Source organism: Pelecanus crispus, chromosome 3, assembly GCF_030463565.1.
Source record: "Pelecanus crispus isolate bPelCri1 chromosome 3, bPelCri1.pri, whole genome shotgun sequence".
In the NCBI taxonomy this organism is placed as follows: domain Eukaryota; kingdom Metazoa; phylum Chordata; class Aves; order Pelecaniformes; family Pelecanidae; genus Pelecanus; species Pelecanus crispus.
The window spans coordinates 126,866,938-126,894,425 of NC_134645.1; the positions used below are offsets into that span (position 1 = coordinate 126,866,938).

At 36.4% G+C, this 27,488-nt stretch overlaps 1 protein-coding gene across 1 annotated transcript in view; it reads left to right on the plus strand.

The window, feature by feature from the left end:
- Positions 1-26,814, plus strand: part of SUPT3H (SPT3 homolog, SAGA and STAGA complex component) — a 99,608-nt gene extending 72,794 nt beyond the window's left edge. The window contains exons 7-11 of the mRNA XM_075707748.1: positions 17,805-17,880; positions 19,976-20,088; positions 20,711-20,818; positions 23,755-23,865; positions 26,725-26,814. Coding sequence (XP_075563863.1) covers positions 17,805-17,880; positions 19,976-20,088; positions 20,711-20,818; positions 23,755-23,865; positions 26,725-26,814 — 498 coding nt within the window. The remainder of the gene's footprint in view (positions 1-17,804; positions 17,881-19,975; positions 20,089-20,710; positions 20,819-23,754; positions 23,866-26,724) is intronic.
- Positions 26,815-27,488: the final 674 nt, after the last annotated feature.

Genomic DNA, 27,488 nt, shown 5'->3' on the forward strand with positions numbered 1-27,488 from the left:
CCATTTAAGGATTCATATCACAAAAAGCTTTTTGTGGAAGAACATAAGATCTAGAAAATGAAGACAATAGAGGACGGTTCTCTGTGGTTCTCTCTAAGGAAAGGGGTTTTTTCCTGCTTCATCCATAGGAGGCTGATTCATGCCTCTCAGCCTAAGGCAGTGCCAACTTAATTTATGTGAAGGTTCATTTATCTGCTATTTCTAGACATGACAGGTATAACAGAGAAGCCCGTTTTTCCCTCTCCTTACTCTGTATATTCACTAAGGGAATAACTGCCTTTGTCAGTATTAGACTCCAGCCATGAACCAAAACCTAGTTTTACTCAGTCTCATGGGTTAGTCCTGCAAATACCTTCTACAAAATTAATAAGAATCCCTTTCTTTCGAATTGGCATTTACCCTCTGATAGCACAGTGAGCAAGCTATGTGTCATCATAGCCTCTCCATCCACAGTTTGTAGCGTACAGACAATATATAGGAGCACTGAAAGTAATTTTCAGGCGGCACTCCAGCTAAATATAGCCAAAATGAGCTCAGATCTATTGAATTGCACAACTTAATGGGGAGAAAAAAATCTATTGAAGGCTTTTGAATACAGAGACAGTACATTTGGTTAAGGAAGTGCTTGAGCCACAGATCACTGGGTACTGTACGACTATTCAGGAAAATAATTATTACAAGCTTGTCTGGTAGTTATACTATTCCCTAAGCCTTCATGGCTAGCTACTGCTGGAGCCTGGGCTAAATGGAGATTTGTTCTGTCCCTCCTTACATATATTTGATCTTTGCTTTTCTCCTTTTCTTCTTGGTTTGGGGTTTTGTTTTTCCTTCTGAGAACAGGATTAGCCAGGACTAGTGCAATTTTTCTCCTCAGAAGTAAAGAGGTCATTTTGCTAGCTTCTGGTCTATATTGCCCATGGTATTTGATTGAATTCAGATAGGATTTTGTGAACCTTTGTCACAGGCACTTAAGCAAAAAATCAAAAATCACTAGATTCACTCAATAGTCACTACCTATTTATCATCATCTTCCTTTGAGTAAGTTCCAGTCTAAAAGCTAGCATGTCACAAGATTTGATTACATATTACCCAGTTGCTGAGTACAAGTGGTGTCATTTTTTGTTCCCATTTGCAAAGCTACCAGGAGCCAAGCCTTCTCACCTACATTCACACTAGAGTTCAGATGTCATTAGGAAAGCCAAATGAGCTGTTGCCTAAGGTGAAGGTCATTGAGATAATCTAATAGTAAACACATTGCTTCCTATTGAATTAAGTGGTATATTAGAAATACCAGCATTTTTGGTTTCAAAGCTCATTCTGATAGGACTACACTTGTAACCTGACACTTAGACTATCCCTAAAATAGGATCCTATGGCAGATTTTTAGAGGAGATGTTGTTTTAGTACTGAGAGTAAGAATAAGAACACAAGTACAATGAAGAAGGCAAAGTATGCCTGTTAGTGTGATTTTAGTTTTATCAGCTTTCCATGTAAATTAACATGCAAGGAAGTAAAGTAAGCATAGGACATCTCTTAACCAAGGTAGTTGCCTCCCCTTGTACTGCATTTTCTTGAAGCATTTCTTTCTCTTTATGAATTAAACTCAGACATGATTAGCGGTTGAATCTTATAAACTAAATAAAAGCAGTAATTCATAGCGTAGCAAATAAATACTGAATCATGATACCAGAGCAGTCAAATCTCTGGAAAGCAGGGCTGCCATTCAGGACCTTGTTGATAGGCTGGAGAAATGGGCTGATGGGAACCTCATGAAGTACAACAAAAGGAAATGTAGGATGCAATAACCCCATGCAACAGTACAGCTGCTGGGCCAACCACATACTGGGCTGTATTAGCAAGAGGTTAGCCAGCAGGTCAAGGGAAATAATGCTTCCCCATTATTTGGCACTTGTGAGACCACATCTGGAATCTGTGTCCAATTTTGTGCTCCCAAGTACAAGAAGAACTTTGACATACTGAAGCGAGTCTGGCAGAGGGTCACCAAAAAGTTTAGGGGGCTGGAGCACCTGACATATGACGAAAGGCTGGGAGACTAGAGCTTGTTCAGCCTAAAAAAGAGGAGGCTAAAGGGAAATTTTTTTGCTGTCTGCAACTGACTAATGGTAGGATACAGAGGAGATGGAGCCAGACCCTGCTTGAATGTGCATGGTAAAGGACAGAATTTGGACTGATCTGTAATGGGGAAAAAAAAATCTGAAAATCTGATCAAAGATTGCAGCTGGTTGGCCAGAGGGTTTGAGGAAGTCTCCAACTTTGGAGCTATTCCAAACTTCACTCTGTCTAGGTCCTGAGCCACTTGATCTAACTGGACCTCTTTTGAGCAGAGAGTCAAACCAGAGATCTCTGGAAAGGTCCCAGACTTTTTCTGGTATAAATTATTCTACCATTCTGTGATTCTGCACTGAAGTTTCCCATTTCAGGTATTAAAATGGCAGGTGGGGTAGAAATAGAAGAGCTTTTATAAAACACATAGTTGATAAACCATCTCAAATTTCTAGAAACTGTTTAAAAATCTAGGTAGCGTATAATTGGACTTTCCAGCTTCTGCACTTTCTGTAATCTGTAACTGCTGGTATTTCCTGGAATAGACGTTTTATGTATACAAGGAACAGGGTTTTCTGTCTTTCATTTTGTCTCAGTCGTTGTGGTTTATTTTATCTATAATGTTGCTTGCTGTATTCTTCCGTAAGAATATGATCTGGCTGCTGTGCAAAATTGCACTTGGTGATAGCTTCACACATGTGTCGCAGCTATGGAATCAGAAGCAGTAAGATTTAAGCATCTTAAGTGTCTGTTGAAATGGTAAAGTAATATATTTAAGCGCTACATGTTGCAAAATGGGAGATGCATCCTTACCCAATCCAATAGAAAACGGACCCACAACGTTCCTAACGGAACAGCATGGGTGATAATCTGGTATAGTTTATTAACTCTACACAAGGGAGCATGTTTCCTTTTGTATGTTTTGCCCCTCAAGCAATTTTGTCTCCTCTCTTTTCTTCCATTTCACTCTACCGTCTTTCATTCAAATAGAGGATACCTAGACAGTTACACACTTTCATTAAATGAATTGGAAAAGGTTATTTTAATTTGGATACTCAGGAAAAGCAGTAACAGTTCTCATTTTCAGATAGCTACCTTACATAAAGTCCTCATGGAGTGAACATGCAGAGTTTAATCTTACAGATATTCTTGAGATCAGCATTTGACCCTTTTAATAATCTGGGGTTCCCATTTAGTTAACTTTAACACAGCAAAAATTAGGCATTGCTGCCACTTTGGCTTGACAAAGTACATCCACAGCTAGACCTAAATTTTCAAGGAAGACAAGAGCATAATACTATCACTAGAAAAAAATACTGATTTTGCATAGAGAATAAATTTTAGAAATTGATTTATGTGAATTCAGTAAGATCTTTATCAAGTGGGGGGCCACAGGCTTATTTTTGAGGAAAAAAAAATATTCTTCTCAGTTGAATGTGTGGATTTGTGATTTAAGATGTAGCTCTTTTCACTTTTCTATGCAGGTAGTGGCAGGCTTTTAGAATTTCTTTGCCATAATGGTATCTGTATCATACACACCATACTTTTGGTGTTCGAAAAGAGATTTCTTTACACTGCTTTCTTGCCATTGCTTTTAAAGTGGTAATATAAAAAATACATTAAGATGCATATATTTTATTCTCAAATAAATCTTAAATATTTTTTCCAGACTCTTCTTTTGAGTGGCACATGTAAGGGGAAAAGATATGGACTCTTTGGTAGCAGTGTTAAGTGCTGTTGAAGCTTTGCCTCTGGAACTTCGGAAGCAATCATTAAATTTGGTTTTCCATTTGATCAAACGAAAGAAGGACGGGTAGTCTCTGTCAGAGGGCTGGATTTTATTTTCCAAGGCTAACAGCCATTTCCAGGACTTTGTCAGACCTATGAAGAGTTTTTTCTACCATTGTCAGATGGTATTATTTAAAATCAGTTCATCCACTTGTGTGGGATTCATATCCTATATCATACAGTGACTCTGACAAGAAGATGCTTTTACTAGGAGTGTTATTCAAAGCACTGTTGATTTTCTCAGGCTGCAGACATCTGCAGAAAAAGCTTGTAGAACATACAGCATCTGGTATCGAGTCCTAGCTCCTTACACAGACCATATCAAACAGCTTAGAAACGGAACACATACTCTACATCCGCTTGGAAATAGGTTTTTTTATGTTTATTGTAGATGTATTAGCTGTCAGCTCATATCATCAGCTAATTATTTTATATCTGAAAATTGTAATAGCATCCTCAGATGTACTAAACTCAGGCAGATTTCCAGCTACTAATCACACCCTTCTTAAAATGGGAGTTAACTCTTGATGTACCCCAAGGCTGGCGATCTGATTTCTAGTTCCAATATTTAAATAAATGTATTAGTGAGATGACTGCTGTGTCTGCTAACCTTGTTACCCTGAATTGTATTTTAAAGAAAGAGACAAAAATACTGACGAGACATTGGCATCTTTGAGAAATGCTAGATCTGACTCTAAAAATGTCAGAAAAATTCAGAAACCCTGAGGAAGCCAAGCAACCACCAATGAAGAGTAAATTTTCTCCAACAGCATATATGACAGCTTAAGAAACTACAGCAACTTCTAACAGCGCAGTCAAGTAATTGATGGCAAACTGTGGTTGTTAATGTTGCTCCACTATAAGCACCTTTAATGCTAAATAGACTTCAACCTTCAATGCTGTGCTTCAAAATCTTGTTATTAAAGGTATTGTTCTTTGCATCACAATTATGTTAAATTGTTAAGTATAATATTTTGAACTGAAGACATTTTTCCATTATTCTGTGAGTAGGGCTGTGTGATTTTTTTTTTTAATTTTTCTTTTTTTCATAGATCTGTGATTCATCTTGCCACCTCTCCACCTCCCAAAAAAACCCTAACCTTTGCATTTCAGTCAGTTTGAACCTCCAAGAAAACCTAAATAGAATGAGAGAAATCCTTAGAATGTGAACAGGTTTTCACACTTCCAAAATGAAATTGTTTTCATTTTCAGGTTAAATTTACAAAGCTGTCAGTGCCCAGCAATAAGACTATCAACCTGAACTGTGGGATATATTCCATACCTTTATAACTGATTTTGAACAGGGATTGGAGACATGGCTTTCTTTTCAGGAGATCATCCTGGTGATAGGATTCTGGGATATCTCTTGCTAAGCTCTTGAATTCAAAGCTTTCTACCTCTTAAAAGCATTTGACCAACTGTAGAACAAAAAAAAAAGGAATTCTTTCTATATTTAAAAATGTTATCTGTTTTCCTCTTTTGTAAGTGACTGAAAATTTTGCATGTTGAATTGAACAGTGCTAACATCTTTGGAAGGTATTGTTTTCATTGCAAGCAATTTTAAGAATGTGCGCGGGGAATAGTCTCTTGTTAAATTTATTTCTATAACAGGCTGGATGAATGAATATTATGTGCAAAAGCTATTATTAATGCAGCATAACAGCTGGTGTATCGGGCACTGCAAATCAAGAAGACTGAAAGTCAAATTCCCCAAACTAGAACTTTTTGTTCATGTTTTACAGTCTGAATACTCTTTATATTGCTTTTAATTGCCTATTTGAAATAAAGAGTGGCTGCTCTCTTATGATGGGACTCAGAGGAGCTGTGCTGATTTAGAAGAACTGAAAATCCGAGCAGTTAGTTTAATAGTGCATAATTAAATTTACAAATCAGGTTACATTTAAATGAATTCTTTTCAAGTGATTTTAAAATGACAGATTTCTACAATGTACAATTACAATGAAGACTGGTGGTGTTGCTTCGAATTACGATGGTATTATTATGGCAATTTAGAATTGTTTCAAAATATTTTCTAATTATACATATCTTGCCAAATGAGATAAAATTAAGCAAAGCTTTTTATTAAAATAAATGTTTTAAAATACTCTTAGTAATTCAGAATATTGTACTTCAAACTTCATAATCATTCATAATTTGGATACACTGGTAAATTTTATTTTTGTGGGTACGTGCAGCTAATATTAGTTTAGATTTATACTCAAAAAGAAAAGTCCAATATCTGCATATGTAGACAGTGCATCAAAATACTTACTTTTGGAACTAAAACTAGCATCCAGTATCCAGCTCAATTTATGAATTAGTGCTACAGTATTAAATTTAGTTGAGAATTTCAGAGGTCGTTGGCACAATTTAGGTACTTTCTGAGTGATATAAAGGTCTGTCTTCATTGAATTATGTCTTGTTGCAAACTGAAGGAGTTTTAAAATAATTGCACATGTAATATTGAACAGAAGAGTGCTCTAGGATTTAGCTGAGATAGTGTTAACATTAGCTCATTATATCAATATTTGTAAGATTTCAGATTCTCAAGGGTTGTTTCTCTGGAAAGCTGCATATCTTCATTATCAGTTTAAACCATCAGTATAAGAACTGCCTTTGTCTTGGAAATACAAATAAAGACTTGTCAGTAGAAGATGAAGACTCTTTACCACTTTACAAGTGAAGGGAGTGGGTAACAAAGGCTGTAGAAGTCTGAAATTTCAGCTGAACGTATTACTTTCATGGCATGTCCTATACTAAAAAACTTAAAAATATTTCACAAAAAATGTTTCTTCTAATGTGTTGTTTTAAATTCTATATTACTTAAGCAAATATTTAAATATTATATTAGCTTTTCTGCATGCTTGACATGAATATAATTCTACCTTCCTGCCAAGTATGTCAAAACCCAAATTCACTCTCATTTGCCAGGGTAAATGTTTATTTTGTTTTCCCACATAATGTGCTCTTTAAAGTGTCACCAGGATACCAAATCTGATTGCTTTTTAATAGAGACATGGGGGGGGTGGGGTTGCTTTCATTAGGAAACAGGATAAACTATCAGTAAAGCTTATGGTAATGAATCCATATACAGTAGATGCTCTTTGCTCTCCTTCCCATTCCCCTCATCTCAAGATTTAAAAAAAGAAAAAAAAAAATCCCATCAAAACTATTGTAATGGTACCTCATTTTTTATAAATGTATGAAGGGTCTGTATTAGTAAGGGATGTTGGGGTCAGTCAGTGCTGCAGGGCAAGAGGCCAGGATACATAGGACCTGTTTCTTCTGTTAAAGGCCATGTAAGCTATGATGACTCAACGAGGCTCCCCAAAACAGCTTTGTTGTTTGTTTTGCTGTGAAATGGCTGAGATTATTTAAGATACAGTTCACTGGAAAGTCGCTGTTAAGAAACTGTGGTTTCACTGGTACAGAACATCTACATTTCAGATACTAAAAGCTGCCAGCATATGCTTGCGTCGTTTTTCACAAGTCAGTTTGTTTCACTTTGACTTTCAGCCTTGAAAGTCTCAAAGTATTCCTCCGATCTTAACCAAACTAAACTGGCAAATTTTGTTCACAAATTAAAATTTTGAGTTTTCTGCTTTTAAATGATATATCAGTAAAGTTTCATCTAAAAGTATCAGTTCTACTTCTTGCGCAAAATTAAATGTAACTGCTTTAAGTATTAATGTGAAAGTTTTATGCAATTCAAAGATGTATTTTTTGAGATTTCCCTTTTTGTTCCGGAGAAGGGAATGGGGATGTTTAATAAGAGAACTCCTGTAGTGGCTTTGGATGGTGGTGGTTGTTTTGAGTTAATGACAGCATATGTTTCTTTGTTTTTATGTAAACAGTTAATAATTTTGTGGTATATTTATCAATAAGCATAGTGTAGGGGACTAACTAAATAGATTGTTCCAAATTAGCTGATGGTTCAAATTAACTGAATTCCAAATGCTAAATCATTTTGTTAAATCACGGAATCTTAATGTTTTCCTTTTCCTCTCTAACATTAGAAAGTGAAAAGAGAAAGTAGAGGGGAAAAAAAGAAGTGTTTGCCGATTAAACAAACTGCCTTAGGGAAAATAATCTTTTTATGATTCTGTTTCTCATGTATATAGTGGAGATAATGCTCACAGTGCTACTTTGAAGATAAATTTGCTCATAGTTAAAGAAATTAAGAAACAATGAATAGCAGCATAAAAAATTTTGCATAGTTAAATAAATAGCACGTGTCACACAGTCATTAACGTTTGACTAATGAAATATTCACACTGGGCCAAATTCTGCTCTCAATGTCATGAGTGAAGTCCCAATTGAAAAAAAAAAAAAAATCCTAATGCTTTTGTTCAAAGCCTTTCAATTCAGACAGTGGTTTTTAGGGTCTCCTTACTCTTCATACCTGGGCACATTGTGCAGTTTGGATTTTGCCTTTTTCTCCCGCAGCCCATGCAAACTGGGTGTACACGGCTAGCGTGCATAATGGCTTCACCGCGCGCAAACTTTGCAAATTTGCATCTTGAATTCCTTATTTGTGCATGTACATTCTGCCATTATTTTGGAAGTCGGGGTTTGGGGGTTTTTTAATACTTTTCCAAGGAACAATAAAACTGAAAAAAACCATTTTTAGTTATAAACCTTTTTCATTCCACTCTGATTGAAGGAGCATCACCTGCAAGGATGCCTGCATGGATATGCCTACAGCATTGCAGTACTTGTAGGTCTCCAGTGCAGAATGGTAATTTCTTGGTTGTGATATCCCAACGAATGGCAGATACTGTGAGAATTGGGTGTTTCCCTGGAAATGAATATGACAACTCTGTTTTACTAAGGGTAAAGGAAAAGACAGAATTATAATATTTACAAATAAGATAACAGGAGTAAAATGAATATGTATTGTTCATATGGCCTGAAACTTCTTCAAGTTTCTCCTAGTCAAAATTTTTCTTAGTTGTCTTATGCTCCTCCATTTACTGTGTAGCTCTAGAGGATTATTCAGGAGGTAATTTCACAGTGTCTGTCAGCAGGCCTGATTCACAGAGAATTACAGAGATATGCCTCAAAAGATAATGGATTTTATCACAGGTATTGCTTACTAGTAAGTACCTTCGGTTCACTTTGCTTTCCTTTCTTTTCAACATAAAGAGTGGAAGACCAATACTCTTGAGGACTTCCTCCTTCTTCATTTCTCATTTAACATAAGTAAAACTCTCAAATGTATTTTCAGAAGCATATATTGATGGTCAGGACAGACTTTTATGATGCCGATTTTTTAAATTAGGTTTGTTCTCTTACTTGGCATTTACCATTTAAAGCCAGTGAATGAGAGGGCTGGTCCCTAGCTGTTTCCAAACTTACCTACTGTCACTTTAACTAGCTTTACTGGATGTGTCGCTTAACAAGTTGTGGCTGTAAAGTGAAAAATTCTGGACATGTTGTAATCGAGTGAATAGACAGAATATGTCTGGAAACTGAGTTTCACTGAAACTAATTGTGTGTGGGATTCATCTCCCACTGGTGAACTTTGGGTTGAAACAGCCCCCCTTGGGCCAGTAGGAGCAGGACTGGATCCTCCAAGCCTCGTCTACACCCAGGATGGTGAGCAAGTGTGCGAGGCATGTTGTGCCTGTACCACTCCGAGCCAGCGTCCATCCAAGACCATAAACAGCCGTCGAGCAAAAAACTTATAAACTTCACGAGTTTCTGACTGCCAGACCAAACAGCATATCAGCCTAGTGTGGGAGGGATTTCAGTGGAGGGGAAGGAGTGCAGTTTCAGGAAGTCAGATTATTTGGAAGGCAACTCTTTAGTTATTCAGTGCTAAATTACCTATCCTGGATGCAAGTGGCTGTACCTAAGTTGGGTTCAAATGCAAGCTATCTGCAGGTAACAATGGGGGAAAATACTATGAGGGTGAGAGGTACTTGAGGGTTTTTTGAGGTGACAATATAACAACTACAAGAAATTTGCATAGAATCCAATATAAATATTAAGTAAATACACATTTCTAAGCTGTCTGTCCTTTTATTTATCCATCTGTCCATATCTCTAGTCATAAAGCTAAAAGCAGTATTTTAAAAATTTCTCATGGCTTACAATATTTTCCTTGTACTTACAAGTAAGCCTCTGTAATTATTGTTTTATTGTAAATGGAGTGCGATGGCTGATTTTGACTGCAAATAAGAAAAAAAAAGTAAAACTCATTACACAAAAGGAACTGTTCTGCTGCTTCTATCTCCCAGACAATGAGTGATGCCTATTTTGATGACCAAAAGCTTTACTTGTGAGATGCTAAAGCTGTTTGTATTAACCTCATCTATGAATTGGTACAGAGTCAGGGTAAGTGCTCAGAAGAATGCTATCCAGAAGACATAAAGGTATCCTTATATTAACCTTGTATGTGAAGTTTTTGATGTACAGCCAGATGGAGACCACAGAAAGGTGTTTCAGTGTCCTCAACTAGAAAAGTGAGGGAAGGTCAGTCGTTTTAATATCTTAATAAATCCCACATAACTTCTTAAGTTTAGTAGCATAGTTTATCCAAAATTATTTTATGTTTTTTTGAAAGCACTGGTAGACGATAGCCATACATTTAACACATAGTTTTACAAAATGAATGTTGATACTTATTATAGCAAAAAAACCCCCTACTTTCCTGTAGAAATCAAAGGTATTCCATGAAATGGAAATGTTTCATTTGCAGGTTCCAGCTCCACATTTCAGACTGGCGGTAATAAATTTAGACAAGGAATTTAGATATGATATGGAGCTGGTTCAAATAAATACAGTATGTGTAGATTTTGCATATGTTCAAGGGCAAAGTATTACAGGGGCAATGAGTCCCTATCAGGAGGTCGGTTTTATTTATTCCTTAAGCAATGAGATCATGACTGCTGGGAATTAATCCACTCATTTTGTTATTGTCTGTGCAATTTCATTTGCTTGCTTTCTTCATAATTCCCTTGAAATTTTTACATAATCTTAAATAGACTTGCCAGCTTCCTTCCCCCTACTTATCTGTACATACTTTGTTAGATTACATTTTGCATACTTTGAGGAAGATGAATGGAATTAACACACACACGGGGTACAAAGCTGCCTTTGTATATACTTGCATTGCTTTGGGATCAGAGCAGGAACCAAAATTACTGAGTCATTCTTTAGTCTTGGCTTTTGCTTCACCCTAAAATGGAAGTTGCCCTATTCGTGATGGTGTTCTTCACTTAGCACTCATCGGAGTGGGATTCATCTTGCTTTTTTGAGGAATCCTGTACTGTGGACATGTAGACCTAAGCCATTGTCCCTAGCGCTCCATTGGTGATGTCCACAGTTGATGAACTTCAGCCAAAATCATAGATGTGATTCATCTGACCTATTTTAAACATCTAGTTTGGGACGGAGTTGCTCTCTAAAAGTGCCTGTTATGTTTTTTACTATAAAGGGACTTCAGGTGACTAATTAGGAGACTGCAGATGTCTAACTTGGTCAAGTGAATCCCATATTTAGTCCCTGGACAGAAAAATTACCGATTTTTTTATAATGAAAAGTTAGAATTGTCTTTAAAATGTCCATTTTGATTTTTCTTTCTCATCATCCACAGCTTCCTTTCATGTCATTTACAGCTGTAGATCCTTCGCATCTCTGTAACAGTTAAGATGGTTTTTTAAGCTTCTTAAGGTCTTAAACTATGTTTAATTGGGGAGAGTGGGGTTAACAATATTGTAGGAAAAAAGGCGCAAAACTATTTTTACTATTTATAACTGTGAAAATACATTTAAATTGGCATCATCTTGGTCTGCCAGAAACAGACCTCCTGTTTTCTTCTAATATTGGGAAGTTTGTACTCAACACATGAGCACTCAAAACCAGTATTACATCAAAGGCCTCAAGTTTGCTGTGCAGACTTGTTCAGATTAATGGTTACTGCAGAATGTATGGTATGTCCTATAAGAGGTGGATAAAAATGATAAAAATTCCCTGTCTGTCTGTACTTTATAGCCAAATCAAGTATTACATTACAGAAGCTATTGATCTTTCCCCAAGTGGCATTTTTATTTTCTGTATAAAACCCTGAGTAAGCTTAATCTTTGAAAATGCTTACTCTTAAAACCCTTTTTTTCTTTGCTTACCAATTCAAGTGATTCTCAGAAGAGTAAATACATTTTTCTGTTATGTAACAAAAAGCTTCAGATAGTGATAATCCTCAGATAATTTCAACATACAGAAGACTAAAAATGTGTTTTCAGCATATTTTTAAGCTCTTCAATATTGAGCTACCTTGTGCTTTATTTCTCTTTTTTTTTTTTTTTTTTTTTTTAAATCTAGGTAATTTTTGACCTAGAACCCAAGAGGTGTCTCGTACAGCATATAGCGCCCTGTTATTCCCTGGTCTAAATAAAAAAAAACTTATTTAGCATACTCTTTTAGCAATATCAGCCATTGCAGGGCAACTTTGTCTTTTTTCTCTAGGGTAGACACCTAGCTCTTTTGAAGCTGTGATGGGTACACAATAAAGAAGTCTTTAGCAAAGGAAATCAGGAAATCACTGCACAATATGAATATGCAAGCAGTTTGGGATGCCAACATCTTCTTCATTAACATTGTTGCCAAACACAGGGGTGTCTGGCCATGCTGCATACGTTTTTCAAATGTTCCAGCTTAGCAGCTACTCAGCACATTTCCTTCAAACACAAAATAGTTGGTAAGCAAGTTAACATTTGGCCTCTTGCCTTCCCCCCACACAAAGAGCTTTATATGTCAAGTGTGGAAGCTTTAAAATGGAATCAAAATAAGATTCTTTTTCACCCTGGATGGTTGGTGACAACATGTGACTCTTTACCTTTTCTTTCCTTTCCCTTTTTAGTCTTCCTTTTTAGTTCTTCATGCTGAAAGAAGGATCTAATGCAACACATTTTTGGAAGACTAAGCATACATTTACTGTGCCAGGTCCTATCTACTGCATCCTTCAGCATGTTCCAAGGAAAGCATGCAAAGTATTTTAACTCTGCTGTATGCCACATTACTCAGCTTCTTAACTGCTTAGAGTGACTAGTACTGCTATAGAGGGAGTAAAAACTATATCTTTTTAATTATTTTGATAAACCAGTGGGGCAGTGTTATTGATGTCATTTATTGTATCTGGTTTCAAGCTGAGATTGCTTCAAGGTGGCATGTCATTAGGAGTTTCAGTGTTTCTTCATGTAGGAAAGATTCCCAGAAAACTTGCTTTTATACTTATGAAAGAGGACTTCAGTCCTGTTGGAGGGACTTGCTACTCCTTCCCAGAACAGAATTTGGAAAATTTCACTTGTATAAAATTGGAGTTGTTTCTTAGTTAAAATGTCTTGTCTCATTTCTTGTTTTCAAGAAAAAATAGTTGAAAAATAAAGACTGAAAAAGAGCAAGTGGGTATTCTGTAGACTTAAAAGAAAGCATTACTTACAGGTTATAGCATTTTCACAAACTTTCTGTGACTTACCAAACATTGAATGCTGTTTCCTTTTAAACTCTTTTGGCCTGCAGTAACACTGTGTTTAGAGTAATGTGCTCATTCTTTCTTCTCCCTTTTTATCCCGTGTTATTGATTCCTTTTGAGTTTATAAAAAAAAAAAATATACCTTAGAAATGTAGAGATAAGGGAACATTAAATTTTTCCAAAGCAGGGATGATGTAACAGGAAATAATTACTGTTTATAATCTTGAGAAGTGAAGGGGAAAGATGATCTGCTGTTGTCTTCTGCTTTGCTGTTTCCTTAAAGATGATTATACCTATGCTATCCATCTGTTTATTTCTCCTGCACTTGCTGGTTGTTTATAGACTATTCTAAAACCGCTAGGACTGATGGCGTGGCTTTGGTTATCTCTTGAACCGTGAGTTTCCATGCCATCATACGGGGTTTTTTTGTGAAAGTATATTGGGAAGAAAATATAGTCCAGTTATTTATCATAAAAGCTATGTTATTTGGTGGTGTTTTAGAGCATCACTCTAGAATCCACCTTTAAGAAAGACTTCTTTTAGAGAGGAGAATCGAAGGGAGAAAGCAATTTCATTTCACAGATAGGCAGGTAATTTTGCTACATAAAACATATTCATACAGAGAAAAAGTAAGTGTAAGTATTCATTTGTTATAGAAGAACAAAATTAAGTCCAGTGTTTAGACAACTACTGTAGACAATTTGTAGAGAGAAATGGAGTCCCTGTTGGAAAAATCCCTCAGCAACACCTTGCTTTTAATAAACCTTTGATTAGTATTTTTTTGTTTCTTATAAAGAAACTTGCAATGTTTTGATAGTGAACATACTGTTATTGACTAGCCTTTGACAGTATGCATTTTCAGAGCTTTATAGTGTATTTGCTGAGAGTAGCTATTGCTAAATCATTTAATTTAACATAAATGCTCTTGGGATTAATCTGTTTTTGCAGTTTCCATATTACATTATGGCATGCCTGTAAAAGTTAAAGTATCCTTGTCAAATTTCTAGATATCTTTTTTCTTTGTCATGTAGAACTTTGAAGCATACTTCCTCATGTTAGTATTTCATGTCATTTTGCTTTCCTGTGCCTTCCTTGTTGTTGCAAAGGGTTTTAAATCCATGGGACTGCTGGATGTGAAGAGTAATAGCCAATGGCTTGACATATAAGTGGCAACAGGTAAAAACTGAGTATCCGGGGGATTGATACTGGGGGCCATATTATATTATTCAATATCTTCATCAACAGTGTGGACAAAAATGTGGGCAAAGATGCAAAATGCACATCTGTTGATGACAGTAAATTAAGAGTGGCTGGCACACTGATGGATGGAGCTTCAGTCCAGATGGGTCTTGAAAACCTTGAGAGCTGAACCAACAGAAACTTCATTGAGTTTCCGCATCTGGGACACGGTAACCCCGTGCATCAGTACAGGCTGGATACCAACTGTCTGGGTAGCAGCCCTTCTGCGAAGAACCTGGGGGGTGATAACAAACATCAAGTTGAACATGAGTCAACAGTTCGGTCTCATCATATTAAAGCAAAACTCACAGTTTTGCAGAAATGTGGCTGGCAGACTGAAGGAAGTGGTCATACCCTTCTACTTGGTGCTGTTGAGCCAAAGCTGGAACACTAAATCCAGGTTGGGTCCCTGAGTTCCACAGAAATGTTGAGAAACTGGAAAGGTTTAGCTAAAAGCTACTGCGAGCTGAGGGTGCTGGACCACATGACCTGTCAGAAAAGGCTGAGAGAGATTACTTAGTTTTACCTAACCTGAAGAAGAGGAGGCTAGAGGGTGGTTAGGTAGCAGACTACAACTGCTGAAGGACAGTAACAAAAATTGTAGAGCCAAACTTTTCTTAGTAGTGCTGGGTAGAATAAAGAAGGTCAAGAACCACAAGTTGTTGCTTGGCAAGTTCAAGTAGGGCATTAGAAATCTTTTTGACTAGTGCAACACTGCAGCAGGTTACCCAAAGGAGCCATAAAATCTCTGTCCTTGGAGGTTTTCAAGACTTAGCTAGAGAAAGCCATAGCTGACTTCATCTAGTGTTGGCAATAAGTTGTCCTCTTCTAAGTTGAAGGTTGGGCTAGAGACCTCCAGAGGGAGGGTTGTTGGAGGGGGATCTCAAGCAACAGTTCTCCGAGCCTGCACATTTCCACGTGTAAAATTTCAAGAAAATGTTGTCATATTTAGAGAAGCTCAGTCTATTTGATTACCTACCTAAAGTTAAATTATTTCAGTATTACCTGGGTGTGCCCAACTAGTAATTTCTGACTGGCAAAGACACAAATATTTGCAGAATTTAAACCATATTGCATAAAAGCTTAATATTTTAAATTACCTGAAGAAGTTATGTCTTAATATGTGAAAAATTTAAACCCAAATTAGAAGTCTTTCTAAAACATATAGTGAAATTACACAAGAAATTCTAGGACTGCCATTTCTAGGATGTATTATGTGATAAGTGTCCTGTGCTATGCAGAAGTTCCGATTAGATGATCCTGGTGGTGCCTTCTGTCTTCAAAAGTATGACTGCATTAATTCAGAGGCAAAACAGATCTCTGTTACAGTTATGCTAGATGAGGATTGAAGTTATCTATTGTGACAATTATTTTTAAAGGGTACAAAATCAGTCTAGACTTACTTAATGTCTTGATGGAATAGATTGCCTGAAAATTTTTACTTATCTGAAGCAGCAGCTCCACAAAATGTAGTCAAGATGCCAGCAGCATGCATGGGAGAACAACTGAAAAATACTTAAGTAGGACATTTTCTATCCTGGTGGCTAAAAGTCAAAATACAGTAGAAATGATTGACTGGGTAGAGAAGAAAGGAAAGAAGGAATATCCAGGTATGTTCCTGGACAGTTAGTGGTTCAGTTCACAACTAAATTGAACATGTTGACTGTCAATAAGATCTCATAATTGATGGATTGGACTGTCATAGGAGAGTGACTTAAAAGGCAGAGACTAGAGGAAGAAACTGTGTATTTGAAGTACTGATTTTTTTTTTTTAAATTGTTTCTGATTTGAGAAACTGCTAAGAACAAATGCTGGTTGTATAGCCTGTCTCCAAATACTCTTATCAACAGCCCTCTTGTTTTCCATTAAATCTGATTAAAGAACTCTGCAGTTTCAATTTCATCAGATGTAAAATTGCTCGAGGAGTCAGAGCAAAATTTGTCTCTGTGTATGTTTTCTTTCTTTGTTTTTGTCTTTAATGTGAACACACCTGTACTTTACCTTCTTTGTGCATGGTTTCTTCAGCTGTATGGTCTCACTGCAGAAGTAAAGTCTCGGTGCCATCAGCCACTCCTGATACCGCTTTGTATCCTTAGTTTTGGTTCTGTTCTTACGAGGAGTGATGATTTATTCATCAAGTTATTGCTTGGAAGATAGTTATATTCCTTTCTTTGATGTTTAAGACAATCTACTTCCCTTGTTTGAGACTCTTAAGTAAGCTGTCTTCTTCTGAAGAGGATAATCGTTCTCTTTAATCTAACTACCGCTTCCTGCCTCCAATATGGGAAGGATTTAATCTCTTCTAGAGACCAGATCCCTACCTTGTGAAAATCAACCCTGCTCTGTTGAAGTAAACAAAACTCAAACATGTGCTCAAACCTAACCATGAACGTCAATGCTGCTTCAACCACAATTTAATTATGGCATAGTATATATGTGGAGGGGAGGGTGTAAGTAATGCTTAAGGTTTCGTACCTTGACTTTTTTGAGATATAATCTTCAGGTTTACACTGGACTGTGTGTGAAATATGTTCTTAAATCCAGTAGTGAACGTTTTAAGCCATTTTTCTTGAATGAACTCTAATTTGGTGTAATTTCCTTTCTTCTCCTGTAGGTGTTCAGAAATATAAAAAAATCAAGCATAGATTAACAGTAAGAAAAAAAAAAAAAGAAACAGGCGCATTTACTACTTAATTATTACAGTGTATTGAATGTCTGTGTGGGAAGGGCACTTCAATGCTCCTCTCTGTCTGGTACATCCTCAGTGTGATGGAATTTATTCATCTCACTGCTGCTAATGCTCCCATTTGAAAAGCACACAGGTTCAGTTCTGTCCAGTGCAGAACAATTTGGCCTCTGTCCAGGAGAACATTTTACTTCTCTGGTTATCTGTAAACACGTAGGCAGTCTACGTGTGCTTCAATTTAAATGTGCGCCTCGGCCAGGGCAAAGAGTGCTCAGCACATTTCCTAACTCAGCCCTCTTCACTGTCATAGGTGAGCGCTGTGCAAGCAAATTTTTAAAACAAGAATTGACACGCACCTCTGGGTAATTTAACTCATGAGACTAATAGTCAATCTGTGGTTTATATTTCTGCATCTTAACTGGTTCAATGCGTGTTTTATTTGGGGGGGTTACTTCAAGGTTATGGCAGGAGTGCTTTGCTGCTATAATTTCTGTTGTGAAATGCAGTTCTTGTTGGAATAAGGTACATCATGTACTTCTACTCTTTTCTCAGAGAGCAGAAAGACAAACACGAATGATGGACTCAGTCCAGTATGCAGAATTTTGTGAAAGTCGGCAACTGAGTTTTTGTAAGTATTATAATAGCTGCACTGTATTAAGATGTTCAATTCTTTCATGTAATAGAGAACACAGCAGAAGCTCATGGTTTTTGAAAGCATTTTTGTTTCATCCACAATAATAAAACTTTAAATTCTTTGTCCACATAACTCCTGGGAACAGTTAATTTAGCATAGTTTCAGCTGTCAGGCAGAGTATTTTATTTGAATATTTACCAAGCTTTCTATATGCTCAAATACTGTGCTGGTGGGGACGACTGCAGAGATAGAACTGGTAAAGAGTTAATGGATTAAAACACCCATAACTTGCCTGAAGTCTGTCATGGTGGTGTTATAGTCAGCATATTAGAAAAGTTTCATGGTTGAAGGTTTTTCGGAATGCATCTAAAATTAGAGAAGAGCAGCAAGTTTTGCTTTTATTTCCCTATCCGCAGAGACACAAAGAACTTACTAAAGAGTCTTTTCTATTTTAAGCTGTAAGCTCCTGCTGTGGAATTTATTCAACATTAGCCAAATTCGTCAGTATACGCCATTCCAACACTAATAACATGATGACAGAATTAGGGCTTTACTAGCACTGAAAACCAACTTACTAGAAGTACTTGTGGACCACAACTATAATGAGCTGTAAATTAATGGGCTTGATCATGTAGCAAAACATCATTACAGAAGCAGTTAAGTGATGACTAAGGTTTTAGGTCAAATGTCAGAGAAAGTGAGGTGAAGGAGCCAGTAAAAATCATGACAAAACAGCACATGATCCAACAACACAGGCTTGAACACAATGGTGTCTTTAAATGAGAGACCTTATCTCGTTCTTCCTTTTAAATTCAAAGAAAGAGTGACTCATTTATGGCAAATAAACGACACATTTGAAATACTGTTCTGTATCAGCAAATGTCAGCAAACGTAGGAAAACATGTTTTGTAAGCATTTCTTTTCCTAATTCAATATGTTTTGTAAGCTTAGTTCTAATTTGGCATCACACATCTGTGAGCCATTAGATAAATGATACTTCAGATTAGGGTGACTTCAGCAAATGAGAGGTTTGTGATAAAGTCATTTTTAAAACCCAAAAATTATCATCTGGAGACAGAACAAATAGAAATCCTAAATTTGCAAAATAAAATTGAATGTTGCTGACCAGGGGATTGTGATCTATGAACAAGTCTCAACAGTATTTTCGCAGTGTTTTTAAATGACCATGTCTATACAGTTCTTTTCACTGAATTTAATGTCATTAAAGAAGAAGAGAATTACAGTGCTTAGAAAATGGTAACAAGAGAGACTCATGCACAAATTCAATTGCACAGCTTTCTGTGATCAGCTTGACCACCACTGACCTAAGATTGTCCATTTTTTGGTTCTCCCTGAATTTCCACAATACTTTTTCAGTTCCACTTTGATATCTCTCGTTCCTCCTTTTTCTCTCTCAGCAAATATCGTGTTTCTTTGTCCCATATTTTTCTTTGTACTTTCTCCTAAGTGATCTCATCCATTAGCAGCGTGAAGTTCTCATATGAATGTTGATCATTTGCAGATCTACGTCTATCCTTATTTCTTTATATCCAAAGCACATTTTAAAAGCACTGATCTACAAATCATTTTGGCCAGCTTGTCAGCACCTAATCCCTTCATGGTTAACACAAGGACTTCCTAGTTCTTCTCTCCTTCTTCATTTGTCTTCACTGTTGCTAACACAATTATATCATTTTACTTGGGCCCAGATTTGTGTCAATTTCTTCTAGTGCTTTCTCTCATTCATCAAATATGTGATGCAATCATATTATTTCTTTTACAGTAATATATTCAAAATCAGGTTTGTCCCATCTATGGTCCTCTGAGGTGGACCCTTTCTTGTTCTGAAATCTCCCATGTGATTGATTGTGTGTTTTTCTTTTTACTCTGTGATGCTGGTGGGTCTCCAAAATGTTGTATATGAAATAACAGTCTCAATTCCATTTTGATAATTCCTTTCTTGGCCAATCAAATCACATTCACACTCCTTGTTTCACATTTGCAGTATTTTTTATGACCAGAAAAAATGCATTATTTTGACCTACCTGTTGTTAACTTCTCCTTTTCCCCTTACGATTTTAACTGACAGCAAAGAAAGCATCCAAGTTTCGTGACTGGTTGGATTGTAGCAGTATGGAAATAAAGCCAAATGCAGTTGCAATGGAGATTTTGGCATATTTAGCATATGAGACTGTGGCACAGGTAAGGGAGCATACTCTAATGTTTGAACTCTAGCTAAACAAAATGAATTAGTACTTGGATGTACTCCAGCCTCAGGTGACTGTGTTGTAAGCCCCTTCAGAAGCATGCAGTCACTACTTCAGCTAACCAAGCTAACTGGATTCCTGTCTGTCATTCAATTTACTGTATGGCAGATGTGTGCTATACCGTATCCCTCCATCTGATGCACAAATAGAAATGTTTTATAATGGTTACAGAGGAGAGTGGAGTCCAGCATGAACTTTATTCAAGTCCAAACTGAAACCACATACTTCGCTATGTGACCTTTGGCAGTGCGCTGAGGCTCATTCAACCCCATTGCACAATTGGATTAAAAAGCAGGATTTCCTGGAAAACAAAATGTTACCTTAGTGCCAAGCCGAGCCCTCTTGGGTAGATAGATTACTCCACATATTTACAGAAGTGGAAAAGAAAGGTTCCTTAGGCTCAAATATCTCTGAATAATTTTGTTTTCAACTGAGAAACACTAAGAGTAATCTGCCTCAACCCACAACTCCTATCTCTCTTCATTGTTACAATGGCATTTGTAGTAAGTACCATGTCAGTAAACCTACCTGTTTATCGGCTGGTTTTGCCCCTCCAGTTGGTGGACTTGGCCCTTTTGGTTAAGCAGGACATGGCTCCCAAAGCTGGTGACCCGTTCAGTCATGCCATATCTGCTACCTTCATACAGTATCACAACTCTACTGAGGTGAGTCTTGCTTTTTCACATATTGATGCATTTTATGTTTTACTTTTACATGTATTTGGTAGTTTGTTGCTTTCAAAGTAGATGTTGTTGAATCCGGTATTGATATAGACTTCTGTTATACAGTTTATGAGCATTGAAGTTATCAATTTAGACAGAAAGACATTAAATTATAGCTCCAAATGTTAAATTGTTAGCAGCATCTTTATATTTAAATGTAAATCCTCTTTTCTTGGGTGGAAATTCCTTCTCTCTGAAGGTGCTCTCTGTTGCAGACTGGGAGATTAAAGTTGTCAACAATGGCAAGTGCAATAAGTGCTGTATTGCATGCATTGCTGTGATACAGATATTATAGTAACCTCTAAAATGAGCAAATTTAATTCTGTATTACATCTCTTCTAACAGTAAATCTAAGAAGGCAATATTTTTTTTTTTTTTTTTTTTTTTTTTTTTTGGTGATTTGATTATATAAAAGCTGTTTGACATCTTGCTTTTATAGCCACATCTCTTAGGGCAATCTACAAGTGTGAAGACCAGTCTTGACTCTCCTGAAAACACACCACCTCCTACACCCACACCCCCAGCATCAGCAGGACAGCAACATCTTGGGAAAACCCCATCAGGAGTCCTGGGGAATGGTGGAATTGGACAGGACTCTACCAAATCCAAACAAAGGAAAAGAAAAAAGGTATTTGGTGCACAAGCCTGAAAAAAAAGAAGAAACCAAAACATCTTCAGGAAACAACGTGTCTCTTTTTAAATATTAATTTTAATCTATATCACATGTTAAATACCAGTGTTTTGGTAGGGCCAAATGTGTGGTTTGGTGTTCTTTCTATCAGAACTAGGCTAAATCTTCTCAGTAATGCCTGCAAACTGAATTTTGTTGAGGTGACAACTGCTGCTTCTAGGATGAGCTGCTCCTCTACAGCCAAAGCAGTGGACACCACACCAAATAATCATCCCCTTCTCTGACAGTACCAGCTAGCACAGGTTTTGAGGGTCAAAGAGTAGGCAAAGTAGGCAAAGAGGTGGTTGTGATTTTCCTGCTCCCAGCAGCCATAGGTGACTGTCTTCTTTGCCTCTATCAACGTTGCCTGACCTGCTTTATTTTTATGTCAGTTGGTTGCATTCAATCTAAATATTTGTTTACTTTGCGTAAATTATGGCGGTCTCGTGTGAAATGTAAATATTACAATTCCTGTTGTAGATCCTTCGTATTCTATCTGAGAGAGATATATGTACCTTAAAACCACAAGGGAAGTAGATTTGATGAAATACAGTGGATAGGAAGCACTGTGTTAGTCATTTAGGGCTTTTTTGAAAAAATGCGATAGCAGTACTTATTTTGCTGCAAGGCAAATGGGGTGACTTGTGATTTTCTCGTGTGTTATTCTCCTACAACAAATACTCATTTTTCACAGAGTTTAACCAGTGATTTTTACAATGACAGATAGAAAAAGATGTATTTTCTCCTTCTAGTGTCATCAGTACTGTAGATATTCTAATACATTCAACTTTCTCTCTGCCCGTATTATATTCCTTTAGAAAGTCTTTAGTGAATCCTAAAAAGCTCTCTGAAGGTTTTTGCTTTTTCCTCTTCTTTTATATTACATTTGATTATGTTTTTTTTTCTGTGTCTGATTTCCGTAATAGTTCCTAGGAACAAGAATTTAGCTGGAGATGTAGTTCTTGATACATTATATTTCACTAGTTTTGTGAGTTTATTTTAAATTCCTAGTGTTTGACTTAATGCCTTTTGAAATAATTATATTCTAAAAAGTGCACCATTTTAATGAAACGTTCCCATGACTTATCCAATTTGGTTATATAACTGGTTATAACGGAGGCATTGAGACAAACGAGTTAACTTGGTGAAGAATGTTATTCTCAGTCCATGAAGGCCCAGTCCAGCTGAAAATATTTGAGTTTCGCATTCCCTTTATGAATGTCAATCAGCAAGGGAAGAATCTGCCATCGTATTATGAATAATTCTGTGTGTACACACACAGGCTCCAGTGGACGCAGCACTCTTGAAAATAAAACATTTTGTAAAAAATAGCTGAAGTTCAAAAGCATTAATATATAGTGTAAATGTGTGAGGGGGCTGTGTATGTGTATACTTTAAATTTCAGCGTACAATTTAAGTTTTTGTCATTGTTAGTACTTTTACTAATATGGTTTTCATTGATTTATTAGCAAGCAGCCGTAATTCTGATAAGTCATCTGAATTCTGGCAAGCAGCTGTGTCTAGATGGACACATTTCAGTTTGACTAACAAAGAGAAAAGAGTAACTTTTTCTTTTAAAATCCTGGGGATATTTTTGTAAAATCAGTGGACCAGTAGCACTGAATTCTTGTTTTTCCTATTTAGGGTCCTTAATCCAAAAAGTCATTGGAAATTTGAAAACATTCCAGTTTGAGCTAATTAAAATATTTCTGCGTCCCTCTAACACCATTATGTCACGTGTTTCATCTTCCAATTTCAATCTGATATTACTCAAGGTGATTTTGGTGTCAAATTGCTTTCCACTTTGGGTACTTGTTCAATATTTTCCCCACCCCTTGACATCATAATGAGAGCCTGAAATGTTTTAAAAATAGTTTCTGTGGTTATTGCAGCATGACTTATATGACCCTTTCATTTTAGTTTGAACATTTTCTGCTCTTTTCAATTGCAACATACAGCAGCACTAGGTGAAAGATTTAAGAGGACAAATATGGTGTTCTTTGGGTCTCTTAAGCAAAGTTCATGTAAAAGTCCTCTTTGATTTGTTAATAGCTTTTTTTCTCTAATGTAGTGTGTGGCAGCAATGATCTGTATCCTCAGGAAAAAAAAAATTGGTCCATTTTATAAAGGTTTATTTTCATACTTTATGCACTGTAGGTCTGTTGTGTGTTTTTGATTTAGTAACAATTTATGTGTTTTTCTGTTGCAGAGCACTGCAGCCTGTGGTATAGAGGCTCAAAGCGATGCCATCCAGCCCAGCCACATCAGAGAGGCCATTCGACGCTATGGCCACAAGATTGGCCCCCTTTCCCCATTCACAGTACGTAATAACAGAGTTATAAAAAGTTATATTTATAATCTTAAAGAACTTTGATTTTCAAGTGGTCAAATGAAGAAGCTTTGGAATTGTTGAGAGCAATTTGTGGTGACTGTAATTTTCTTTATAAAAGTGGCATAATTCTCTTGGGAAATAAAACTTAGTAATTTCTGTCTCTTTTTGGAAAGACAAAAAAGTTTTTTTTTCTTTTAAATATTATTTTCTTTCAATTACAAATTATGCTTTTTTGTTAGTGCTTGAATTTTCTGTTTTTGCAAAGTTTAGGTTTACAGTTATTTTAAATTATATGTATTCCAATATGGTGAGGAGCACTTTATATTCTAAAATTAGTTGTGTGTCCGATACTGCTCCTATTGGAAGTTGAACTCTCAAGTGACACATTTACGGTTGGAGAAAGAAGAGAATGGTTTCTTTAGACAACTTTGAACCTCCACTAAAATGTAATAGAACTGAGCTTGTGGTAAAACGCTGATGGGTTATGAGGTTTTGCCATCGTTTTTTCTATGCAAATTGCAAATCCATTGTTCAGAGCAGCCAAACAAATTCTTTATTTAATTTTCTCAGCTGATAAAAATGTGAAAGTAGTCTGTCTCCAGTGTCATAAATTGGGGTCATTTTCTTCTGATCTGCTGTTCTGTGTGGCATATATCCTTGCTTACCTCAGAATATCTACATTTAGGAAAGAATGAATGTCAAAGAAATCATTATAGGGAAAAAAAAAGCAAAACCCACCAAACTAGATCTGAGCTCCTAAAAATCAGGAAAAAATTGTCCATTTTTGGAGAGATTTTAGGAAAGGAAAATTATTCTGAATTTGGAGGAAATTCGTCTACATAAAAATTATATAGAAGCATATGAGGTTCATAAATATCAAGTAAATAGTGGGACTTGACCTCAGAAGTGAGGAACAGGAAAAAAAAAAGAGTAAATGAGTATGTGAAGTTATAATTTTCCTAGTGTCAAAACTGATCAATGCTTTTAGAAATGGCAGTAAATGTTTGGTTTATTAATGATATTTGATACATATTTGCAATGATTTATCTTTACATAATTTACGTCCCTCTTCTGCCACTCACAAATGCTAGATTAGTATCTTGTAAAGTGTAGAATAGAATTTCTAGTCCAAAACAGAGAAGTGCCTTTAACAGAAGTTTGCTAAGAAATGTAGCTAAGAACATGGCAATAGGTTCTCAAAGCAGAAAATGTACTTAATTTTATTATAAAGAAGTAAAGAGCTCACATAAACAATTACAGAGAGGTCAGTCTTCCTTCCTTGACCCTCACTAAAAGTGGTTTGGTTAATTATTAACCAAAGTTTGAAATTTCTCTGCAACCGCAAGATACAAATAAAATGCTCTGTGTTTTTTTTAATGTCCTGCAGTCTTGTGAGCTTCCCAAACAGTGCAACTAACTGAGCAGTTTAATTTGTTGACATTACCTACTGTCAATGTAGTTGATGAGATGAGCAGATCTTGTTCCCTCTAAACAAGCCAAGAAAGAGAGAGGGAATCTTGGGTCGTCTTCTAGATGCATAGAGATGTTGTAGAGCTGTAATACGATTCCTTTTTTAATGAGAAAGTTCAGGAAAAGCATTTTGAGTGATACTATACAGCATGCATTTAGGTCTGTCAGTCTGCCCACTTTTCCTGTCAGTGCCTTCGTTGGCAGTTTTGGGGATGAACATTACTATCACAGTTGTCCAAAATGAAAGTACCCCAAACTTTCTGTAAGTTTCTTACAGGTGCGGAAAGCACAAAGGTAGATTGATGCTTCCTTTGACCCTACCTTTTCGTATTGAAGACTGTCACACTGTTGTATTTAAAATATTAACTCCAGGCATTTTGAACAGTACTGTGGCAACGCTTCTTTTGCATGACTTCTTCTTTCTCCTATTGCCACTGCTTTCACAATAGTTTCTTTATGTATCTGCATGACCTCCTAGGATGACAGAACCAGGAGGAAAGTTGGCTTTACTCAATGTGCTTGTTGTGATTCTGTAGCGACACTTTAAAAACTGCAGGGAGAGAAATATTGAGTGGGTATCTGTCTTTAGATTTAGTGAAGTCATGCTTTCAGCTGTTTCCACCCTTAAAACTAACCTAAAGGTCATGTAGAGAAGTTGGGAGTATACATTTGCACATCGTCTTTTCTATTCCTCTTAAGCCTTTTGATCATTCTTCCACATCAGCTCTGATTTGTAGTCAGTAGGTGCCCTCACAAAGTCTGCTGTAGGTAGGGAGGAAGGATTCTTCTGCATGTCCAGATATTTTATTTAAACTTTTCTGACGGCAGTTTACCATTCATGTTAACAGTCCTACTACAGAAGCAAGGAAAAGAATGAATATAGATCACTGAAGAAGCTACCATTTTTGTGAGCTATATACATGTTCAATTCAGTCCCTAAAATGTATAATTAGACTGAACTTTAAGTAAAAGCCATAGTTCTACATTCTTACAATACTAACAAGAAAAAAGTGCGAGTCTGCTAATGCCAAAATTCCATGTTACTCCATTATAAGTTTATGATACTTGTACAAGAAGAATGTAGAATCAGTCCTAGAAACCTAACAGTGTACATAACTATCCCAAATAACATGACATGTTAGGCACATACAGGAAATCTCATACAAGGAGTAACAGGCAAAATATGTTATCCAAAGTCTTCAACAACAGTTTTTTGAAAGCAAGAGCATGTTACCGCTCTTGACTGCTGACCATTGAGAAAAGATCGGGGAAAGGAAAAGAATCACTTTAAATGCTTTCCTGTCTTCCAAAGTAATATTACACAAACTTTAGCACAGTACAGTTAGTGGAACTTAATAAATTATTTTCATTTTCTAGGCCTATGCTATTCTGAAATTTTCTTGGTTATGTGACTTAAGCAGCAGTAAGGAGGATTTACAGAAGATTTTTACCCTTGCTGTAAATTAATAAGAAATAATGGACAGCTCTGGACTATTTTTTCAATTTAAATAATTTCCATCTCATTCCAGCCAGTCATACAAGGCAGAGAGCAAACATTTTCTTTTTCATTTGGGAGCTTATTTTTAATTTAGCTAGAGTTGGTTTTTTGGCTTTTTGCCATGCTGCCTAGTGTGAGGCATTCAGTAGTCTCCCCAAAATTTGCTGTGTATCATTTTTAATGCTTGTGCCTTAAGAACGTCGATTTTTGAAAGACTTGTCATCTGTACAAATGGATTGAGTTTAAATCAGCAGTACATCTGGAGAAATGAATAAAAATCTGGACCAGCAAAGGATCTGATAATATTTCCCCACTTAAAATTGTGAGATACTATAAAATCCATGTTCTTTGTATGAAAACTCCCATGTGGATAATTGCATTTTAAACCAAAACCAGACAAGAATTTTCTAACTGCCCTTGATATTAAAATACAGATTTTGTCAATTCCCTTCTTCCCCACACCCCCCCGCCCCGCATTATAGTCTTTAATCTTCTTTTTTTTCTCACCTTCTTATCGTTTCTCACCTCTGGTGAGCCAGGACTTCTCAGTTCTTAGACTAAAACTAATTTCTGCACTGTCTGGAAACAGCCTCAGTAGTGGCAAGACCCATACATAATTGCAGAGACAGATGAAGGTGTAGAT